The 20,683-nt window shown below is 39.2% G+C and overlaps 1 protein-coding gene across 2 annotated transcripts in view; it reads left to right on the top strand.

Annotated features, from left to right (window-relative positions):
• Positions 1-11,324, top strand: part of BANK1 (B cell scaffold protein with ankyrin repeats 1) — a 393,852-nt gene extending 382,528 nt beyond the window's left edge. For both annotated transcript variants that reach the window (XM_020988297.2, XM_078148555.1), the window contains exons 12-17: positions 294-472; positions 4,695-4,758; positions 6,366-6,395; positions 8,390-8,445; positions 9,230-9,293; positions 9,574-11,324. In XM_020988297.2, coding sequence (XP_020843956.1) covers positions 294-472; positions 4,695-4,758; positions 6,366-6,395; positions 8,390-8,445; positions 9,230-9,289 — 389 coding nt within the window. In that variant the 3' untranslated portion in view covers positions 9,290-9,293; positions 9,574-11,324. The remainder of the gene's footprint in view (positions 1-293; positions 473-4,694; positions 4,759-6,365; positions 6,396-8,389; positions 8,446-9,229; positions 9,294-9,573) is intronic.
• The last annotated feature ends 9,359 nt before the right edge of the window (positions 11,325-20,683 follow it).

The raw sequence follows: 20,683 nt of genomic DNA, 5'->3' as shown, positions 1-20,683 counted from the left end.
TCTACCCCTGCCTGTCTGAGATAGCTAGTCAGATGCTGGTGGCCGGCTTAATCAGCCAACAACACAATAGGAAGAAGGAGTGATCATCTCCCTGTATAGTGAGTTCCATCTTTTTAACGCCCCATGAATGTTTCAGGGTCTCAACTGCTATAAATCACCTGATTTGACCTACTTTGAACTACGACTAATGACCTACTTTGCAACTGCTAATGAATATTTAAGGGGAGAGAGAAATCAAAAAATGTCCAAATGTTGACTGATGTTTCAAAATTCTCTCCCTTGCACCAATCTAGATAGAATCGGAATGGACTATCAACGGTGTTCTGCCCTGAAATGCTGCATACCTTCTGGACAAGAAGAACTCATTCTTTTGCAGGAAAAAGTAAAAACTGGAGAAATTTCTATGGATGAAGCCTTGAAGAAATTCAAACAGTGGCAAACTGAAAAAAGTGGACTGGAAGTTATTCAGCAGGTAACCAGGCCCCAAGTCTGTCCCCAGAGATTACCTCTAGTCACTGAGCATCTCATCCCTCAACTCTTAAACACTTAACACAGCCCAAAACTATGATAGTGCAGGCCTTGGAATTTCTATCTATTCACAAACCAAATGCCTTAATACTTCTAAGCATAAGCTTTTAAATGAGAACATTCCAGATTGACAAATCCCTGGTGCATTTAACTCTGAGACTGTTAGTTTCTACACAAATATTTATTCAGCTCCTAAGATTGCTTTTTAACATATCTAAATGTTTCAAGAAAATCATTTCCAAGATTAAGTGGAAGGCAGTCAGGTACATCTGTATAGGCCCAACACTTAGAAGAAAGAATAAGTACATCAGGCGATTAAAGAAATGACCTGAAAAAAAGAAAAGAAAAGAAAAGAAAAAAACTCAAAGAAAAAAAAACACAAAAAAGGGGGTGTGCAGCTAGGTGGCACAGTGGATAAAGCACTGGCCCTGGAGTCAGGAGGACCTGAGTTCAAATTTCACCTCAGACACTTGACACTTCCTAGCTGTGCTACTTTGGGCCAGTCACTTAGCCCCATTGCCTCACAAAAAAAAAAAAAAAATCTTAAAGAAATGGCCTGAAGACTAAACAGACAATAATCCCCAAAACAAATCTAGTTGACTCTACCATACCCATTCTAAAAAAGAATTTTTTTTTTTTTTGCTTTTTGGTGAGCTAATAAGCATTAAATGTCTGAGTCTGGATTTGAACTCAGGTCCTCTTGACTCCAAGGCCAGAGCTTTATTCACTATGCCACCTAGCTGCCCCTACCATCCCCCTTCTTAACTCTGTGTTCTACTGCAAGGATAACTGTGTTTCTGGTGGGTTTATAAGAGTATTTGTTCTTTGTGCTCCATTAACCTAAGGCAGAGTTTCCCAAACTTTCTCATTTCATGGCATGGCAAGTTCAAGGTCTCAGTATTTTTTCACAGCACTTCCAGGCCAAAAGAATACCTAAAGGTTTCATTTATTAAATAACTAGGTTGAACATTTAAAATATCCAATAGTGCTCTACAAGTTTATGCCATAGCACATTTAGGAAGTGCAAACCTAAAGACTGTGTGGGCAGTGAGAAAATCGGAGATAAGTGAGTTTATGTCTGCAAGACTTGGAAAGAGCTGGAATGAGAATTATCACACTGATGGAATTTTTTTTTTGTTTTTCTTTTCCCCAGCAACTCCCTATTTCCTTTTTCTTTTTTTTCTTTTTTCTTTTTCTTTCTTTTTTCCCCCTCTTCATGTCCTGGCAGTCCCCACTACCAAGGTGTACTTCTATGTGCTTCTGTTAGCTAATGTCTAGGATTCATATCCATGGAACATTCCTCTAATTCCAGAATTATGCCTCCCTCCTTCTTCCCACAAAAACATTCCATTCTCTCAGTGCTTTTAAGGGGAAACAATTCATTCAATAACCCACACCAAATAAATGACTGATACGAATGTACTATGTTGCCCATCCCAAAGAAAATTTCACTTAAAAGAAAATATCTTTAGAGGTAATTAGTTAACCAAAGGAACAAATCTCTAATTGTATTTTAGACAGTATGGCATCTGAGAAATGATTCAGAGTAGGGACCAGTCCTTAAATCACCTCACATAAGCAAATGTCTACTCTGTATTTGCCTAAGGCCAGTCCTAGCTGTGGGTAAAGGTGGTTAGATCTGGCTTTCTCCAGATTTTGAAGATGAATAAGCATTTTGGTAAGTCCAAGACTTTCTTAACAGAACAATAAAGTATGGGGAATGGCATTTTGCCAAATAAATTCTAAAGGCTAAGAAGTGCTTCATGAGAGGCACAGGAAGTGTCAACACTGCCTTCTCCCCATCCCCCAAACCAAGAGTTCTGCTTCTAGCCCAGACCTCACAGCCATCATGCAGGAAAACAAGTCCTGTGGAGAAGGGGGCAGTCATCCCCACCAACTGCCAACAAACATTCACACGTAAGATAAGCATGTCGGCCTAGCTAAAGCAGCAAGGTACTCTGAGGAAGAAGCAGGAGACAGTGCCTTCGCCCAGTCGAATCATCACCTCCACTATCACCCAGAACCCTGAACCCTAGAACCTTGGGAATGGTAGTGTCCCCCCGAACCCCTAGATCTTCTTCCAACCTAGCCTTCCACAGCATCAATGAGAGGAAGAAATCTTTGGAAAGAAGGGGCTGCCTTCCTCATGACCCCCAGCAATAATTTCTGACCAACTATCATCAATTAGCGATAAGAAAAGGACCCCAAACCACTGGTCCTACTTCAGGCCCAGACTTCACAGCCATTATCTAGGGAAATGCCTCCTTATGGAGAAAGGGTCAGCCATCCCTACCAACTGAGACCCATAAAGGAGAAAAGCCAGCCTCGTTGAAGCAAGGTATCACGATGGAGAGATAATTCAATCCAATCCAGAAAACATTTATCAAGCACCTACTATATGTCAGGCACTGTGCTAAGTGCTGGGGATAGAAGTATTAAAAAGAAAGCAGTCTCTTCTCTCAACGAGCTTACAGTCTAATGAGGGAAGATACACACAAAAGGAAGCATGGTGGGGAAAGGGGAAGAATGGGGGACACACCAGTGGAGTTGAAACCAGGCAAAGCAGCAGATGCAAAGTACAGTGGAGGGAGCAGAAGGCAGAGTGTGCCAGGCAAGTCAAACCACCATCATTTTGACTACCATCTCCCCTCAGATGCCACTGGAGACAGCCCAGGGCCCTGAACCCAAGATGCTTGAGAATAGCAATGCTTTCAGCCATCATCTTGGGAAGCAATCACCGTGGAGAGGTAGTCTAGGGATTGTTCCCCAGGTGCTCTAGACACATCTATTGAAGACCCAGAAAGGAAAGATCTTGCTGCCAAAGTCTGTAACATTGTCCTATGTTTCAACCTCAGAAACTATATATGCAGGGTAAATTTGAGGTAATGTGAGAGGGAAGGTACATTAGCATTAAGAGGGTCGAGAAAAGGTTTCTGTATGCAGGCCGTGTGATTTTAGCTGAAGGAAGCCAGGGAAGCCAGAAGACCAAGCTGAGGAGGGAGAAGATTCCAGATGTAAAGGAAAGCCACATGGAGTTGGGAAATGAAACATCTTATTCAAGGAATAGCAAAGAGACCGGTGTCACTGGATTACAGTGTTTGATATGATGCAAAAACCTTTTCTTAGGTGCCTAAATATTTGCCAGGCACTGTACTAAATGCTAGGGACAAAATAAGAAAAAAATAAGACAGCCCCTGCCCCCAAGGAGCTTACAATCTAATGAATGAAGAAAAAAAACACAAAAGGAAGCTGGAAAGAAGGAGAGACTTGAGGTAGGAGATCAGCCAGAAGATTTTTCCAATACTCTAGGTACAAGGTGATAAGACTCTGCACCAGTGTGGGAGCAGTGTTCATAGGGAGAAGAGGGCCTATATGGGAGATACTGTGAAAGTAGAATCTATAAGTGTTGGTGATTGATTGGCTATGAGGGGTGGGAGAAAGTGAGGAGTTGAAGATGATAGCTAGATTGTGTCCGTAATGACTTGGGCAGGGGTGGTGTCTTGGGCAGTAATAAGGAAGTTGGGAAGAGAGAAGAGATTGAAGGAAAAGATAATGAGTTCAGTTTGGGACATGTTGAGTTTAAAATGTCAGTTCAAGATATTTAATAAGCATTTGGAGATGGAGAATAGAGATCAGGAGAGAGATTAGGGCTCGATAAAGAGATTTGTGAATCATCTTCATAGAAATGATAAATTGAATCTGTGGGAGCTGATGAGATCACCAAGTAAAATAGTATAGAATGGCATCATAGAAACAATGAAACATGAACTTGGATAGACTTTGAGAGATGGTGGAGGATGAAAGGACCTGGTGTGCTGTCGTCACAAAGAGTTGTACACTACCGAACAACTGAACAACAAAAGGAAGAGAGGAGGGAGCAGGATGGAGCCTTGGGGGATATAAAATATAAAATAATCAGAGATCTAAGTCCACATTGCATGTTGACTTGCATCCTAGTTGGTTGGGGTCCAGGGAAGGGAGGGGAGGGAGAGGGGCAGAGCAGGCCTTGTTTTGGGAGTTCCTACTTCTGTTCCTGAGTACCTTCCAAGTCTACTACAGCACAGAAGTTAACTTGGTAAAAAAAAAAAAATCTGTTTCTGCATTCCATTTTAGTCCATGACAAAACTAAAATTATTAACATTTATTTGGGGATGTTTCTCCTTAAGGAAAAGTTACGACAGCTCCGAGACTGCATTATTGGGAAGAGACCAGAAGAAGAACACTTCTATGGTAAATTAAAGTTACCTACCATAATTTTTTTTAACCCATGAGTTTGATCTGAAAACGTTCAGCAAAGTTATTAGTTATCATTTGGCAAATAGGGGCATATGATTAGGGCTAGAAGGAATGTCAGAAATCATTTAGTCCAATCTCCTCATTTCACAAATAAAGAAATTGAGGTCCAGAGAGGATGAGTTTTGCCACACAAAGCTAGTAATTGGTCAAATCAGGATTTGAATACAGGTCCCCTGACTCCAACTCTCAGGGTTCTATCTGCCATGCCTCTTTGGGGGCACTGGGAACTCATCAATGTTGGTACTCCCTCCACCAGGGCAGATCCCATGACTTCTCCTGTTGCTTAATTTTTGTTCACATCCTACTCTAAATTCTTGATGTGAGATCTATCCACTGTGCTACAGGGGTATGCCTCAGGATCTCTTTCTGTGACTCCAAATGGAGCACGTAGGCAGCCCTTGCTCTTGTGATGTGACTGACTCACACTGGTTCCCATTTATACCTCTCCCAGACACATCCTTGATGCTAGAGTTTCTATGCTACTCTTCCTTAGCTATAGGATACTTCCCCACCCTGTTCTCTGCCCTCTGGGTTACTCTCAAGCTTAATTCTTCTGTGACTGTAGTACCCCATTACCAATAGCCATACAATGATGCTAATAATTAGTTATTACTATTCATGCTAAATCATTGACAATTCATAGCTATCTATTTCTTTTTTATCACACAGGTATGGTCTATTCTTAACCACCCTTATTAACTCAGGATGGCTTCCCACACATCCCAGAATGCTTTATGGAAGACTCTCCATTAATTACCACGTGCTCAGCAAATGAAAAACAAATTTAATGCTAGTCTAAAGAAAACAAAATTAAGAAGTTAAATTTACTCCCACAAATCACAATGCTTCCCAAAGCCAAATAGAAATTACCAGGATAATTACTACCAATGGTGTTCCACTCTTACCCATGGCCCCACTCACATAGAATGTTGAGAGTTGACTGAATCACTTTTATGACCCTAGCTGTGCTGGAGAAGACCAAAAGTTTACAAATTCATAAGTACCAGGGATGAACATCTTTAGTTAACAAGCATCAGTATGTTCAAAGACTGAGAAAGGAAGAATACAAAACAATAATGACTGTAGCATTATTCATATGTGTTATATTATATTCATATAGCATTATATATTTACATAGCACTTTAAGGTTTGTAAAACACTACATATATGCATATGTGTATATGTACATACATATATATGTGTGTACATATACACCCCTACACGCACACACATGTAGGTAGATGATAGATAAACTCTTATTTGAAAATAACTGATGAAAAAAGAAAGAACCTTGTCTTTACTCTCAGGGTAATTAAAAGACTAGTTAAAATGTAGTGGCTTAGTATTAGAATTTTATTATCTTATGTGTGATCCCATGTGAAATTTCTGAATCGATTCAAAGGGAGAAGGTAACTCCTAACAGTAATGTGAAGAGGCAAGGAAGGGAAGGTCAGGGGAGAGAAAGGCACAACCTACCCCTGTCTTTCCCCCCGCCCCCAAATAAACTGAGCAGTATTATTACTGTTTTTTTTTCTTTCCAGATAAAATCACCATTGTGCACCATCCAGATTGTAAGTATATAAAAAAGATATCCAATCCATAAATATAAATAATTTGAGACCCCAATGACTCTAGTCTAATAAAAGCCATAGGCTGCTCTAGGATTGTTTGGAAAGGACTATAGTAAGTGAATACCGAAAAAGTAAATTCAGCAAAAGTTCACTTGGGCTACTTCAGTTGACTTTTCTGACCTTGATTTTAAGATTCAAATTTCTCCAGGTTACTCAGCCTCTAGAGTTCTGCCAAGTGGCTACCACACAACGATTGATCAGTATTGAGTACTCACTATGTTCAGAGCACTGGTCCAGACGCTACCCCAAAAAAGAAATCATGATGCTTGGCCTCAAGACCAGTATAACTTAAAGAAGGCAGCAATCCTGATCGGAATGAAGCACCTATAAAATCCATATAAACAGTAGAATCATAAGGTTTCTGGGCAGTCAGAACCTTAGGGATCCTCTATAGTCTTTTTTTTTTTAAAGATTGGACCTGTGATTTCATTGGTTTAGAGAATTCCTAGTGAAGTGCACCTTTGACAATGCAGAATACTTGTCTCCTCCCTCCCCTCATTTCAGAGACATTTGATGGGAATGTTTTTTGGCCTATATTTAAAGCCTGTCCTATAGCCATGGTAATTAAGAAAAGAGTATAAGAAATGTTGGCGTGATAGAAATTGATCATAGGTTTAACAACTAGAAGGAACTTTTAAGACTTCAAGTACAGACACTTCATTTTAGAAAACTGGAAGCCACTGAAGGGAAACAATTTACCCAACACCTCCTGCCATAGTAGTAAATAAGAGAATGCAGAGTTGGCCTAGGAACTTTAAATCCAAATCCAGCGTGCTTTCTACTACAGTGGACCGATTCAGTCTGAAAGTAGAGTCGTACCATAAAGAATAGTGAGTATATTGCTGGAAATTATACAAAGGTTGCTGTTCAAGAACAAAGAACAAAAAACAACGTTTATAATGGCCTGCTGAGTCAGTCAATAAGCAGTGTGCTAGGCACTGTGCTAAGCACTAGGAATACAAAGACAGGCAAAAGATAGTCCCTGCCCTCAGTGAGCTCTGAATCTAAGGGAGAAGACAACATGCAAACAAATACGTCCAACCAAGCTATACATAGGATGAATTGTACATAATATCAGAAGAAGGCATTTGCATTAAGGAAGATTAGGAAAGGCTTCTCAAAAAAAAATATGATTTTAGCTGGGAGTTCCTACTGTGTGCTAAATATTATAGACAGCTAAGGTGTTTTCCAAAAGCACCTAGGTGCATTGGTACAACCTAAGTGAGGACAGCAGTAATGATGAAATGGGCTTCATGAGTCAGTTATGAGGAAGTGATGGTATTAAAGGACCATAGTCTACAAATTTGGGGTACCTGTCAGGTAAAGAAGCGTCACTTTCAAAAGCGATGGCAGGAAAATATCAATTAATTGACTGCCATCTTTCCTACATCATTATTTCCTACTAAGATAATATATGGGCATGAGATGGGAAAGTAAGAATAGGAGAAATAGATAAAGAGACAGAGACAGATAGAGAGAGAGGAAGAGAGAGACAAAGAGAATGAATAGTGAGCCAAAGAATAGAAAGCAGTCTTCTCCGGTCTTAGAGGTGAGGCATAGATTGACTAATCTAACATTGACTTTCATGGAAAATTAAAATTTTTGTACTATGACTAGCAGAGTAGGGAAATAGAAGAATAAAAATATAAATATTAGAGGCTAGATGTGCTGGCCAATTTCACATTGAAATGCAGACTCATTTAAAGGTTGGAGTCACTGAGGTCAGGAGAAGAGACGCCAGGCCCCTCTCTCTTTGCGGCCACTATGAGGAACTAAACAAATCTTCCTTCCACCCACAGATCAACACATTTTATGATGTCATAGCTCCTTATGGGTGATAAAGTCTTAATTACTTACTGATTTTCCTTCTTTTTTACCTCTGTCCATTCCTATAAAATGAACTTCAAATGATAACATAAATTCTGTTTTTCCAGTTAAAGATACTGCCCAAAATGAAAACATTTTGTATGGAACACCTGTTACCAATAAGGTATGTGTAGATTTACATCAATTTTTGCAAAACCAAAGGAAAAAAGATTCCTGTTTGGGAGGCAATGAATAATAATGAATAAGAAAGGATAAGGGCAGCTAGGTGATACAGTGGATAGAGCTCCAGCCTTGGAGTCAGGAGGACCTGAGTTCAAATCCAGCCTCAGATACTTGACACTTAATAGCTAGCTGTGTGACCCTGGGCAAGTCACTTAACCCCAATTGCTTCACCGAAAAGGAAAAAAAAAGGATAAAGAATGAATAAGAGAGCTTTTGAGACATAATGGATGGCCTAAACTGGTTTTACTGAAGTGTGGCCAGACAAACTCTCTTTAAAATGAAAAATAAAAATTAAAAAAACGTAAACTGCTCTAAAAGAACAGAGCTAAAGCTTTAAAAATAAAAGGGCTTCCCATCTGTCTGTGATGATCTGAATAGTCTTTCTCTGACATAAGGAAGGTGAACCTTCTCTCTGAAGATCCATAATTCTTGAGAGTTTTTGAAAATGTTCTTATCAAACAACAATTGCCTACAAGACAAAAAGCCACACCAACTCAATGTATTCAGGAAGCAAAGATTTTTTTCAGACTAAAGAGCCTCGGAGGAAAAGAAAAGTACCATGTATTTATGTCATGTATATTTTGCATATGTTTATCTCACATATCTCGGCACATAGGGGGGATACTAAAAAGTGCTTCTTGATTGGGTGATATGACTATGGAAGACAAAGGTCACAGTCTAATGTGACCCTTATCTGAGATGAAGATTTCCTTTTTTTCTTTCAGCTTTCCTCTCGGCCCCAGGTAGATAAGGAGTATGGTTTCTGTTGGAGAAAAGATAATTAAGGAGGTAAAATCTCAACTACATTTTGCAGATCGATTAAAAAAAAAACAAGAAAGGGTAAGCCTGTATAACCATGGCTCAATGAAAAATGGTCAGCCAAGTACATTCGGAACTTTGAAATATTTCTTTGACTTTTCCTCTACGAATGAACACTTCCGACTTTACTATTCCGAGTGATTGATTCTTCGAAAGATTTCTAGATAGAGCTGTCACTAGATATTAGATGAAACATTTCTATTGTTAATCCATTATTGAATAATACATTTTCCTATCCTTTTATTTTCAGAATATTCTAATGGAGTCTAAGGGTCTATAAATGGATCAAGTCTGTGTTTGGATTACTTGATTTCTCAAAGGCAAACTTATATTATGGCAAAAGAAATTTCTCTCTCAAATTGCCCTCGGATAGAAGAACTGTTACTGTCCACTCCAGAGTGTAAAAATGAACATTTCTGTCATTAAGATAAAGTGATAATAATAGCTAGTATTTATATAGGGCCTTAAGGTTTGCCACATGCTTTACAAATCTTATTTCTTCTTTATCCTCACAACAACCTTGGGAAATGGGTGTTCATATTATCCCCATTTTTATAATGAGGAAACTAATACAGACAGAGCTTAAATGACCTGCCCAAGTTCACACAGCTAGTAAATATTGGAGGCCAGATTTGAATTGAGATCTAGTGCTCTATCTACTGTATCACCTAGCTGCCTCAAAATATGATAAATGGTATAATTTCGGTCTTTGGAAATACCTCGCATCTTACAATGTCAAATGCTATAAGAGCACCCATCTCCCATTTTCAAAAATGGGCAGAGAAAATAGTTATGTGATTTAAACAATGTCAAGATTATTAATTCATGTCTCTTGAACTAAGCAAAACACTTCGATCCTTGCATCCTGGGGGGAGAAAAAGAAGGACGAATACCACTGAAAGTATATTAATGATTAGGATTGATTTGAGCACAATAGTATAAAAAGAAAAGACTCTGAAAGACTTCCTAACTCTGATCAAAGCAGTGATCAATTGTGATTTCAGAAGCTTTTACCCATCTCCTAGCAGATGAGTGATGGAGAAGTGATATAGAATGAGGCATACATCTTCAGATATGGCCAATATGTTGATTTATTTCTCTTGACCACCTATTTCATTATAAGGGACAAGTTCAGTTGGAGGTGAAGGGAGGCAACTAGAGGATATTGATAGGTTTCAATGCAAAAAAAAAAATCAATAAAATATCTTTAAAATACAAAGAAAAAAACAAATAGTTTTGTTAGTACCTTGTTAAATTTAATACACACTTTTAAAAAACTATATGTAAAAGAAGCTTATAGGCAGCTAAGTGGTATAGTAGACAGAGTGTCAGGCCTGGAGTCAGGAAAACTCATCTTAGTGAGTTCAAATCTGGCCTCAGACATTTTCTAGCTGTGTGACCTTGGGCAAGTCACTTAACCCTGTTTACCTCAGTTTCCTCATCTGTAAAATGAGCTGGAGAAAGAAATGCAAATCTCTCCAGTATCGTTGCCAAGAAAAGCCCAAATGGGATCATGAAGAGTTGGACACAGCTGAATAAATGACTGAATGTAAAGTTCACAGTTTCTTGTGTAATCCTCTTCTTTGAATATTGAAATGGTTATACTTACTGATGATTGTTATATTCACATTTTAAAAGTTTAAAGAGTTTATAGATCCATTTTGTAAATTCATCAAGTTGAAATCTGTGCCCATTACATTTCTGCACGGTTAGTAGATAACTGTTACCCTCTTCTGTGTATGTAAATGTAAGGCCATGAAGGACAAATAAATCTTTTCATTTCTCTCTTTGCTCAATGTGAATAACGCCATTATTTCATCAGCTGTATCTTCCATCGAATGGTCTTGCCATTTCATTATCTCCTATCTAAATAGTAACTTAACAACTCAGAACAGAATCCAGCATCCTTCTTTTAAACATGCCTGTTCATTTATGATAATTAAATTGAATGTTTAAAGCCACACCTGATTTGTCCAAATAAATATGGTATATTTTGTGATATAGGCTAGTTTGCTTCTTTTTCCTTTGCCAATCAGAATTGAAAATTATCCAACAAATTATTTGTCTTTCTTAATTAAATTAAATGTTAATTAAAAAAAAAGATCTCAAATAGAACTCCCTGAATTCAACTTAGTATATCCTAGAAATAGAGAAAAAGGAAATTTTTCAAAATTTTCTAACATTCAGAAATTGACCGGCATGGAAATTGTCTTTGATGCTTATAGAAGTTACAAATCATTGCTGACAGGATCCAGTAAGAGGCAAACAAGCAGATATTAAGCTCTTAGCAGCTGCTTGCTAAAGGGGAGTGACAAAATGTGCCTGCCTTCAAAGAGCTTACATTCTGATGAAGGAAGAAAACACACAAAAGGAAGCTGAAAAGAGGGTGGGGCGGGGGGGGGGGGGGGAGGTACCTGGGGCAAGCAAAGCACTTTCAAAAACTATTTTGTGCTTTGTGGGATCATAGACTTCACACTGGAAGGGACTTCAGAGGTCCAGCTTTCTCATTTTAGAGACTAGGAATCTGTTAAAAAGCATGAGTGATTAACTCAATGTCACAAAGTAAGAGACCAAGTACAGATTCAAATCTCATTTTTTCTGATTAAAGCAGAGTGTTTTCCACAGCATTATATGGGGAGCTATTACTATTAGAAATATTTCACAACTTTTAAAATAATAAGGTAAACTTTTGCGGGGGGGGAAGCTAGGTGGCACAATGTATGGAGCACTGGGCCTAGAGTCAGGAAGACCTGAGTTCAAATCCAACCTCAGACACTTACTGGCTGTGTGACCCTGGGCAAGTCATTTAACCTTGTTTGCCTCACTTTCCTCATCTGTAAAAATGAGCTAGAGAAGGAAATGGCAAACTGCTCCAGGATCTTCGCCAAGAAAACCCCAAATAGGGTCATGAAGAGTTGGCCACAACTGAAATAAGTGAACAATGAAAGATTTGAGTCAACTCTTTAATGTTGATTATCTATCCATAATATATTGTGTGCAGCAATATACTTTTATGTATGGATTATTTTATGGATGGTATCCTAATAGATTCTAGGCTCTTTCTAAACTGAAAATTAAAAAAGCTAGAAGGATTTATAAATGAACTCTATCAACGATTTAAAGAATAATTAGCAAGGCAGCGAGGTGGCACAGTGGATAGAGCACTGGCCTTGCAGAAGGACCCTGAGTTCAAATTCAGCCTCAGACACTTAACATTTACTAGCTGTGTGACCCTGGGCAAGTCACTTAACCCCAATTGCCTAGCCGAAACAAGCAAACAAAAAAACAAATAAACAAATAAACAAACAAACAAGAATAATTACCTTTCATTTTTTTTCAAAAAGTAGAAAAAACAAGTACTTTACCAACTCCTCCTATGAGACAAATATAGTTCTGATAAACAAATCAGGGAAAGATAAGTCTGAAAAAAGAAAGCAGTGAACTAATGCACAAATAGCTTCAATAAATATTGATTAAACATACTAAATGAGGGGCAGCTAGGTGGTGCAGTGGATAGAGTATTGGTCCTGAAGTCAGGAGGACCTGAGTTCAAATCCAGCCTCAGACACTTGACACTTACTAGCTGCATGACCCTGGGCAAGTCACTCAACCCCAATCGCCTAAAAAAAAAATACTAAATGAAAGATTATCAAAAATATTTACTATGACAAGATTGAGTTTATATCATGCAGTTATGCTTCAATGTTAGGGATACTAAGCATAAGAGAGCATATTAATAACAAAAATAATAGAATTATGTGATTGCATCTATGCACGTAGAAACATAATTTAACTAAACATGGTAATAACTTCCATTAAAAACACTTTGAGACTTAATGATAAATGGATTTTTAGTTAACATGCTAAATAGTGTCTAAGAGCTAGTACTCCCAGTGTCCCCTAGAACTACAGTGGCTGACAGCAGGGTCTACATTGGAAGGTTAAGTGTGATACACTGAGGAAAGGCAGCTTTATGACTCTATGTGGATCCCAGAAGAAATCTATACATTACCTAAGGAGAAGAGCATGATGACTTTACAAAGGGAGAAAAGGACTTCCAGCAGTGGCTCCAATCTGGAGTTACTAGTTACCCCTTTGCCCTATGTGCTCTGTAAGCTGGAGTCCACCTTCCCTTGGACTCTATATTCACTGGTAAGAATGTTTGCAACTGGTTTGGGACAATGTTTTGAACCAATTCTTTTTTACCATCTTAATTAATGCCTGTTTCTAATAGCTATTAAGTCTGGCTGACTAATTGATATCATCTGATAATCAATGGGGAAAGCAAAGAGGTGGAAGCTAGTGAGATAGAGTATTAGAAAACCACCTTTAGCTTCTTCAGGTTAAGCCTACAACTTTGAGAGGGAAAGTAACCCACCTTCTTCTGGGGACCCAACCTGCCAGTGTGAGTAGAATTTGGGAAAAGTAGCCTCAAGGCATGTGCTTCACCATATGGAAGCGAGGAAAAATAAATGAGAATTAATTTTTAAATGTTATACATTCCAATAAAGATAGCATCAGGAGCTTAGAAAAACAATAAATAACAACAAAAATGATTTTTTTTTGTACCAACACCAAGGACAAGAATACCACTGCTTAGGAGATGTGTTATGATCACAGTGGATGGGAAAATGCAGAACTACTGACATCTTATTTTGTTTCTCTGTTCTCTACCACAGCAAACTTTAGACTGTGGAAAATAAAACAGAAATAGCTAAAGGAGACTCATGAACCATGATAAATAAGGAACTGAGAAAAGAGTATCTTTTTAACCTCAATTAGTTCAAGTCACCAGGTTAAGATAAATTATACCCCCATTGCTGATCAGCTGTCACTCCTATTGGCAGGCACCACAGGACAGAAGGCTTGTTAAGAACATTGTTCTAGTAAAGGATTTGGGTATCAAGATTATCTCTACCCTGTCCCAGCCCACAGCTCTCATCTTTAAGTAGGGCATAGTAGGATGCTTGGCTGGCTAAATGACACTGCAAAAGATTATTGAACTTGAGAGAGAGAGAGAGAGAGAGAGAGAGAGAGAGAGAGAGAGAGAGAGATTCAATGAGGGCTTGCAAGTGAAAGGACGTTCAGGGAGATTTCTATCAGAGTACAAATATTCAAATACATCAAAAACAACCTCATAAGCTGAGCAGACAGTTTTCAATGGTAATTCTGAAGACAACTTCACAAGCATTGATGCATTTAGAATAGAATTATATTACCTCTCTTGAGCCTTTTTGGACCTATTCTGATAGAAGATTATACTGGTCTCCCAGCTCCAAACCTGGCAGAGAGAGAAGGTGAAAGAAAATTGAGCTAAGCAGTGTAGGATGGAAAAAGAATGGAGGAAAGGTGAGAGGGAGAAAAGTGCTATTTGGTAGCCCTCCCCACAATTTCTTATCTAATTGGTGTAATTAATTAGAATCCTCATCACTAGAATCTCTATAGTCTTCTCTATAGTCTTCTCCTTAGAACCCCTTGAAGGTTGGAGACAAGATCATACCTTCTGCATTGTAAATTTGAGTCTAGACCATTAAAAGGCACTGTTCTCTTTCAAGAGAGAGCTAAGTTTTGAATCAATCTGTTCCAACCTATTAATAATAAGGAGGAAGTGATACAGTGGGAAGAATGCTAACCTTGGGTTTGAGCCCTGCCTCAGGTATTTATTAGCCGAGGAACCCTGGGCAAGGCATTTAACCTCTCTCAGCCAGTTGTCCTCATCTACAAAATGGAAATAGTAATAGCACCTGTCACACAGGGCTGTGTAAGGGAAAATATGAATAAATATAGTAAACCTGTGGCAGACCATAAGCCACTATAGAAACCTTAGCTATGGCTTCTTCTTTCAGATTATCTATGTCACGTATTCTGTCTTACACATATCTAAATATTTATATGTTCTTTCTCCCATTAGAATGTATGCTTCTTGAAAAAAGAGAGTGTTTCTTGTATTTTTTTTTAATTTGCTTTGCCTTTGTATCCCAGTTACTTAGCAAAGTACTTGGCACATGTAAGTCTATAGCAAGCATTTATTAAATGCTTCTTAGTTGATCAATTGCCATTATTATCCCCTTCTTATCTTTTGAGATAAAGTTTAGATAGAAATGATCCAGGAACAAGCCAACACCCTGATATTATTCTTTTACTTTTAACGTCCTAGAGATACTTACGTAGGTAGGTAGAATAAATGTGTTTTATAATTGAATAAAAGGATTAGGATAGGAGTTTATCCTCTATGAGATCATTGGAAACATTTTCAGTCTAACTACAATAGGAAATCGACTAGGATGCCATGCACTCCATCCTGCTCCCCGATGCTTTTGGTCCCATCTTGGTCTCTACATTTTGAAAGTTTTATATTTTGTATATCTTAGAAATAATGCTATGGTGTGGTGACACCTATAAAAAGCATTATTTAAATGTTTAGAGATCAAGATTATGCGTGAACAACTGTAGGCAACAATTCAGTATATGATGACAGTCCAGTTCCATTATAGTTTATTAGCTGAGCTCTCTAGGATTTTTGAGGTCTGCGTTTGTAGTATGGGGATATGTCCATGAAAAACTGAGCTTCTGATGTACAGCTCCAGTCACCAGGTCGTCTGTCTTAGAGTTAGTTATTCAGTAGGAGATAAATTTTTATAGACTGCAGTGATGTATTGTACATTTCCTACCATTAATCACTAAGGCTAGGTTCCTTGGGGAATTATTATTATTATCATCACATTAATTCCAGCTTTTTTGAGAATCTAGGGAAAAATGGTTCCTGGAATCTCACTACTTACTACTGCCCGTATGACCTTGAAAAAGCCACTCAATAACCCTATGGCTCAGTTTCCTCACCTGCAAAATGAAATGGTTGAACTAGATGGCCCTCTGAGGTCCTTTCAGGATCTACGACTCTATGAACCTCAATGCCACAATGAATTACTAGAGCTGGAGTTTAATGGAGCCCAATACCTATTCAGCAAAGCAGAGGAGATTTTATACACTGTTTCCTCCCATTTTTACAAATGCAGATTCTGTTTAAAAATCATGCGCTATTTCTTGCTAGCAATCCTTTATTGCTGTCTTGTTTTTCTCTAAGTTTTGCTGCTTGTCCAGTCTTATGTGGAGAAGGCTTATTAGAAGCATAGGGTTATTGTTTGTCCTTTGTTCTCGAAGAGGACCATGACCAGGAAGGTGATGCCATGACTTGCAAGTGAATTGGGTGTAAGTAAGGGAGGGCTGGGCAAAGCCACCCAGCCTCACTTTCTGCTCTGGAGCCATCTGGGTCCAGTGACCAGATGTAGAACAAGACAACTGGAGATGGGCCAGAATGCAGTGAAGAACCTCGACCTTTTCAAGCTAAGGTCTTTAACAGGTCAGTTTGACTGAGGTAATGCCCATTCAGTGATTAAGTCTTATTAAGGAATGAAGCAGAGAATGGCCTCTTTACCTAATAGGGGGGAAAAAAGTGATCTGGGCAGGAAAGATCTTCAGAGTTTTTTCTGGCCAAAACAGAAACAATTGCCATTTATATTCGCTCTGAGCCAATCCAGGCCCAAACAATGACAAAGCCGGGTTTGTCCTGGGACCTACTGTTGCCCAGTCAATGAGAGCCAGAGTAATTTGGGGTTAAGGTTGGTCTTTAAGAAAGGAAAAAAAAAGGAGAGAGAATGAATGTATGAAAGGGAAGGGAACAAGCATATATTAAGTGCCTACTCTGTGCTAAGTGCTTTACAGATATTACCTCATTTGACCCTCACAACTACCCTGGGAGGTAGGCGCTATTATTATCCCCATTTCATAGTTGAGTACACTTAGGCAGACAGAGATTAAGTGTACAGAGTCACACAGCTAGCAAGTATCTGAGAACAAATTTGAACTCAGGTCTTACTGACTCCAGGCCCAGTCTGTTCTATCCAATGTCCTTTATTGGCATTTATCAAGTGCTTATGTTATACAAAGCACTCAGCCAAATACTGGGGATGTGAAAAGAAAAATCAACACAGCCCCTTCCCTCAAAGGGCTCATATTCCAAGTGGGATGACAACATATAGAAGAAAGTTCTTTCACAGGGCAGAAGAAAAGGCCTGGAAGTCCTAAAGATGCAGACTAGTGCCAAGTCCTAGAAGCCAGAAAGAGAACCTTAGGAGGCAGTAGCAGGGGGGATGGTAAGGTCCAGTGGTCCTCCATCTCTCAGTGAGAAAGAGTAGTGGCAATTTCCATCTCATCCAAGCTGAGTGAGTAATCAGAGAAGCAGCTGGGATGGATTCTGGGCCAATCTAAGTCCAGGAAAGACATAGGTGTGGGGAGATGAGATATCAAAGAAGAAAGTAGGAAGAAACGGAGGAGGAAGAGGATTTTTTGAAACTACTTTGGGTGGAACATACCTCTACAGGCCAGCCAAATCTGCTTTCTTGCTTTGCCCGTCTCCTATATCCATTCTTCTACAAAAATAACCCCCTCACACTCCATCCTCACCTCTGTGTCTTTAAATTCCTATGAAATCCCTTAAAAAGGTTGACTCAACTGCCAGGAAAAGCTTGTCCTGAGTGTCACCACTGCTAATGTCTTTTCTGCCAAAATTACTATCTGTTATATACATTCTATGTTAAATATGTGTGTATATATTATCTCTCCTAATAGAATGGAAGCTCCTTTTAGGGAGACAATGTTTCATTTTTAAAAATTTTGTATCCTCGTCACCCAGCCTGGCCCATGATACTGAAGATACTTAATAAACTCTAGTTGCTTGTTTGATGGATTAAATATACTTAGAGATTTTAGAGTAGAAGAAAAAGGCAAATAAGAGGAAATATGCTAAATGTTAATTACCCTAAAGACCCAAAGGCCAAGACCCTCTGGTCTTTTTAAATTTTTGATTAAAAGTAAAGGCGTCACCTGTCACAGAGGAGAAAGCTGTCATTAGCCAACTCCACATGCTCCATACTGATGGGCAAGAAATGACCTGCTGTCCTAGGGGGATAAGATAAAATTTTCCTGAATGAATCTAACCATTATCAAGTTTACATTAATTTAGAGCTGGCTGATGAACAGGTAAAGGGCTAAGCTGCAGTCTGCATGGCCTAATTCTGGGTACTATGGGACTGTGCTCTAGCTGTACTCAAGCTCTGTGCTGTTGTGGGCCTGAGGGAGGAAGGAAGGAAGGAAGGAAGGAAGGAAGGAAGGAAGGAAGGAAGGAAGGAAGGAAGGAAGGAAGGAAAGGAAGGAAGGAGAAGGAAGGAGGGAAGGAAAGAAGGAGGGAAGGAAGGAAAGAAGGAGGGAAGGATTGAAGGAGGGAAGGAGGGAAGGAGGGAAGGAAGGAAAGAAGGAGGGAAGGAAGAAGGAAGGAAGGAAGGAAGGAAGGAAGGAAGGAAGGAAGGAAGGAAGGATGGATTAAAGGGAGGGAGAGAAAGGAAAGCAAAGAAAGATACATGGTAGAGTTTTGAGCATCTGTGCCTATCACTCCAATGCAAGCAGTGGCAATCTTAATGATCACTGAGCTTCAGTCTCTGTCATAAGTCACTGGCATTTGTCATAATATCATACAATAGAGAATTGCCTAGTTCAGTCATGCCAAGTCACACACAAGACAGTGTGTCCCTTCTTCATCTACAACCTTTGAAGATCCTTGCAGTTAGCCTGTCACTGAAGGTGAGGTTGAGGTCCATAAGGACCAGTCAGTATTGGGAAAAGTGTCTGTGCTTTCTATCTGTTCTCATCCTCTTGTCTTCAGTAAACAATGGTGCCTTTGGTGAGAGGATGATGAATCCATCCCACTTAGATTTCCCTCAGGAACATTTTTTCAGGGTCTGCCATCTAAGTTTGATGCCAGAAAATGTCAAACCCAACCAGCTATGAGTGTCAAACCCAGCTGGCTCTTCCCCCCTTTGGAAAAGGAGACTGTACAGAATTCTGGATTGCTTTCCTCAATCAGACTATTCCCTAAAGGAGAGTAAATGTAAATGATGGTGCAGCTCAAGCATAAGCTTCCAAATTGAAAATTGGGGCTGGGAGTGTGGGTTAGAGATGCTCTGTAACTCGTCTCTCAAAAGCCAGCTTGTTTTGATTTGTAGCAGCTCCTCCCATTCCCTGAGTAGCACCTGAAGAAAAGGGAGATACAAAGGAGCCATGGAGGGGGTGGCTTTGGGCCTACTCTGCTCCAGGAGTTAGGAGCTAGCTATATAAATAAATAATAGATAAATAATAGATAGATAGATAGATAGATAGATAGACAGATAGATGGATAGATAGATAGATGGATGGATAGATGAACGAATGATAAACATCCCCATCCCTGACAGAGATAGAAGAGCAGAAACCAAGGAAAATCCTGATCATTGGAACTTCTGCTTTCTCCCAAATTTACCCAGATCTGGAATCCATTCCCTGAACCTTAATGTCCAGATCCCCTGAGCTGTGATGTTCAGATCCATAGTACCACTATTTTTTTCCTTTGGCTTATGACTGGCCTTGCTAGATACATAAGCCAAACACTGAATTGTAAACTGTCTTGTATGCTGTATGCTTCCTTGCTTACTCAAAGGACCACTAAACTGTTCATTTCCTAAAACTCCTTGGTTCAGAGTCACTTCCATACTCTTTGGGTAACACCAAGGTCTAAGAGAACAGTAGGCCTGGTTCTCTCTGACAGCCGCTGAGGGCTTTGGATGACCTCAATCACTTTTTCCCATTACAGTTCATGGGAGTCTGCCAAGGTGGACATGGGACTCTTCAGGACAGGTTTTTTTTTTCACTGACTAGGATCAGGTAGGTGGCTAATGCCTTCTGGTGGTTAAATAAATGTTTTCATTCAAGAGATTAGGATCAGCTACATGCGAGGTAAGTACTGGGCCTAAGATTAAGAGGTCTTGAGTTCAAATCTGGCCTCAGACACCAACTAGATATGTGACTCCTGTTTGCCTCAGTTCCTCATCTACAAAATGAGCTGGAGAAGTAAATGGAAAACCACTCCAGTGTCTTTGCCAAGAAAATAGCAGATAAGGTCATGAAGAGTCAGACATGACTGAAAAAATAGCTGAACAACAACTCAGGAAATGACTTCCACCCTTCTCTCTTTCAGCTTTTCCCTTGGTAAAAGAGTAGTGAGCTGTTGCCTTTCAGGAGAAGAAATAACAGGAAATCTTGAGATGTTATTCCCAAAGTAATTCATATTTCTACAACCCATTGCCTGGGACAGCAAGACATTCATATCATAGGAAGGGATGTCTGGAGACTTTGCAGTTAAACAGGTGGCGATTCCTTCATTAATATTCTCTTTTACATCATGTCAAAAAAGAAGATAGCTATCCCTTAGAGAACATACACAAAGCTCTTACTAATGCATTCTAAAGCCATGCTTTATTTAAAGGTAATTT

Source organism: Phascolarctos cinereus, unplaced genomic scaffold (assembly GCF_003287225.1).
Source record: "Phascolarctos cinereus isolate Bilbo 61053 unplaced genomic scaffold, phaCin_HiC Scaffold_9;HRSCAF=440, whole genome shotgun sequence".
Taxonomy (NCBI): Eukaryota; Metazoa; Chordata; class Mammalia; order Diprotodontia; family Phascolarctidae; genus Phascolarctos; species Phascolarctos cinereus.
Note: the sequence above shows the minus strand (reverse complement) of the source record. Positions and strands in the feature narration are given on the sequence as shown.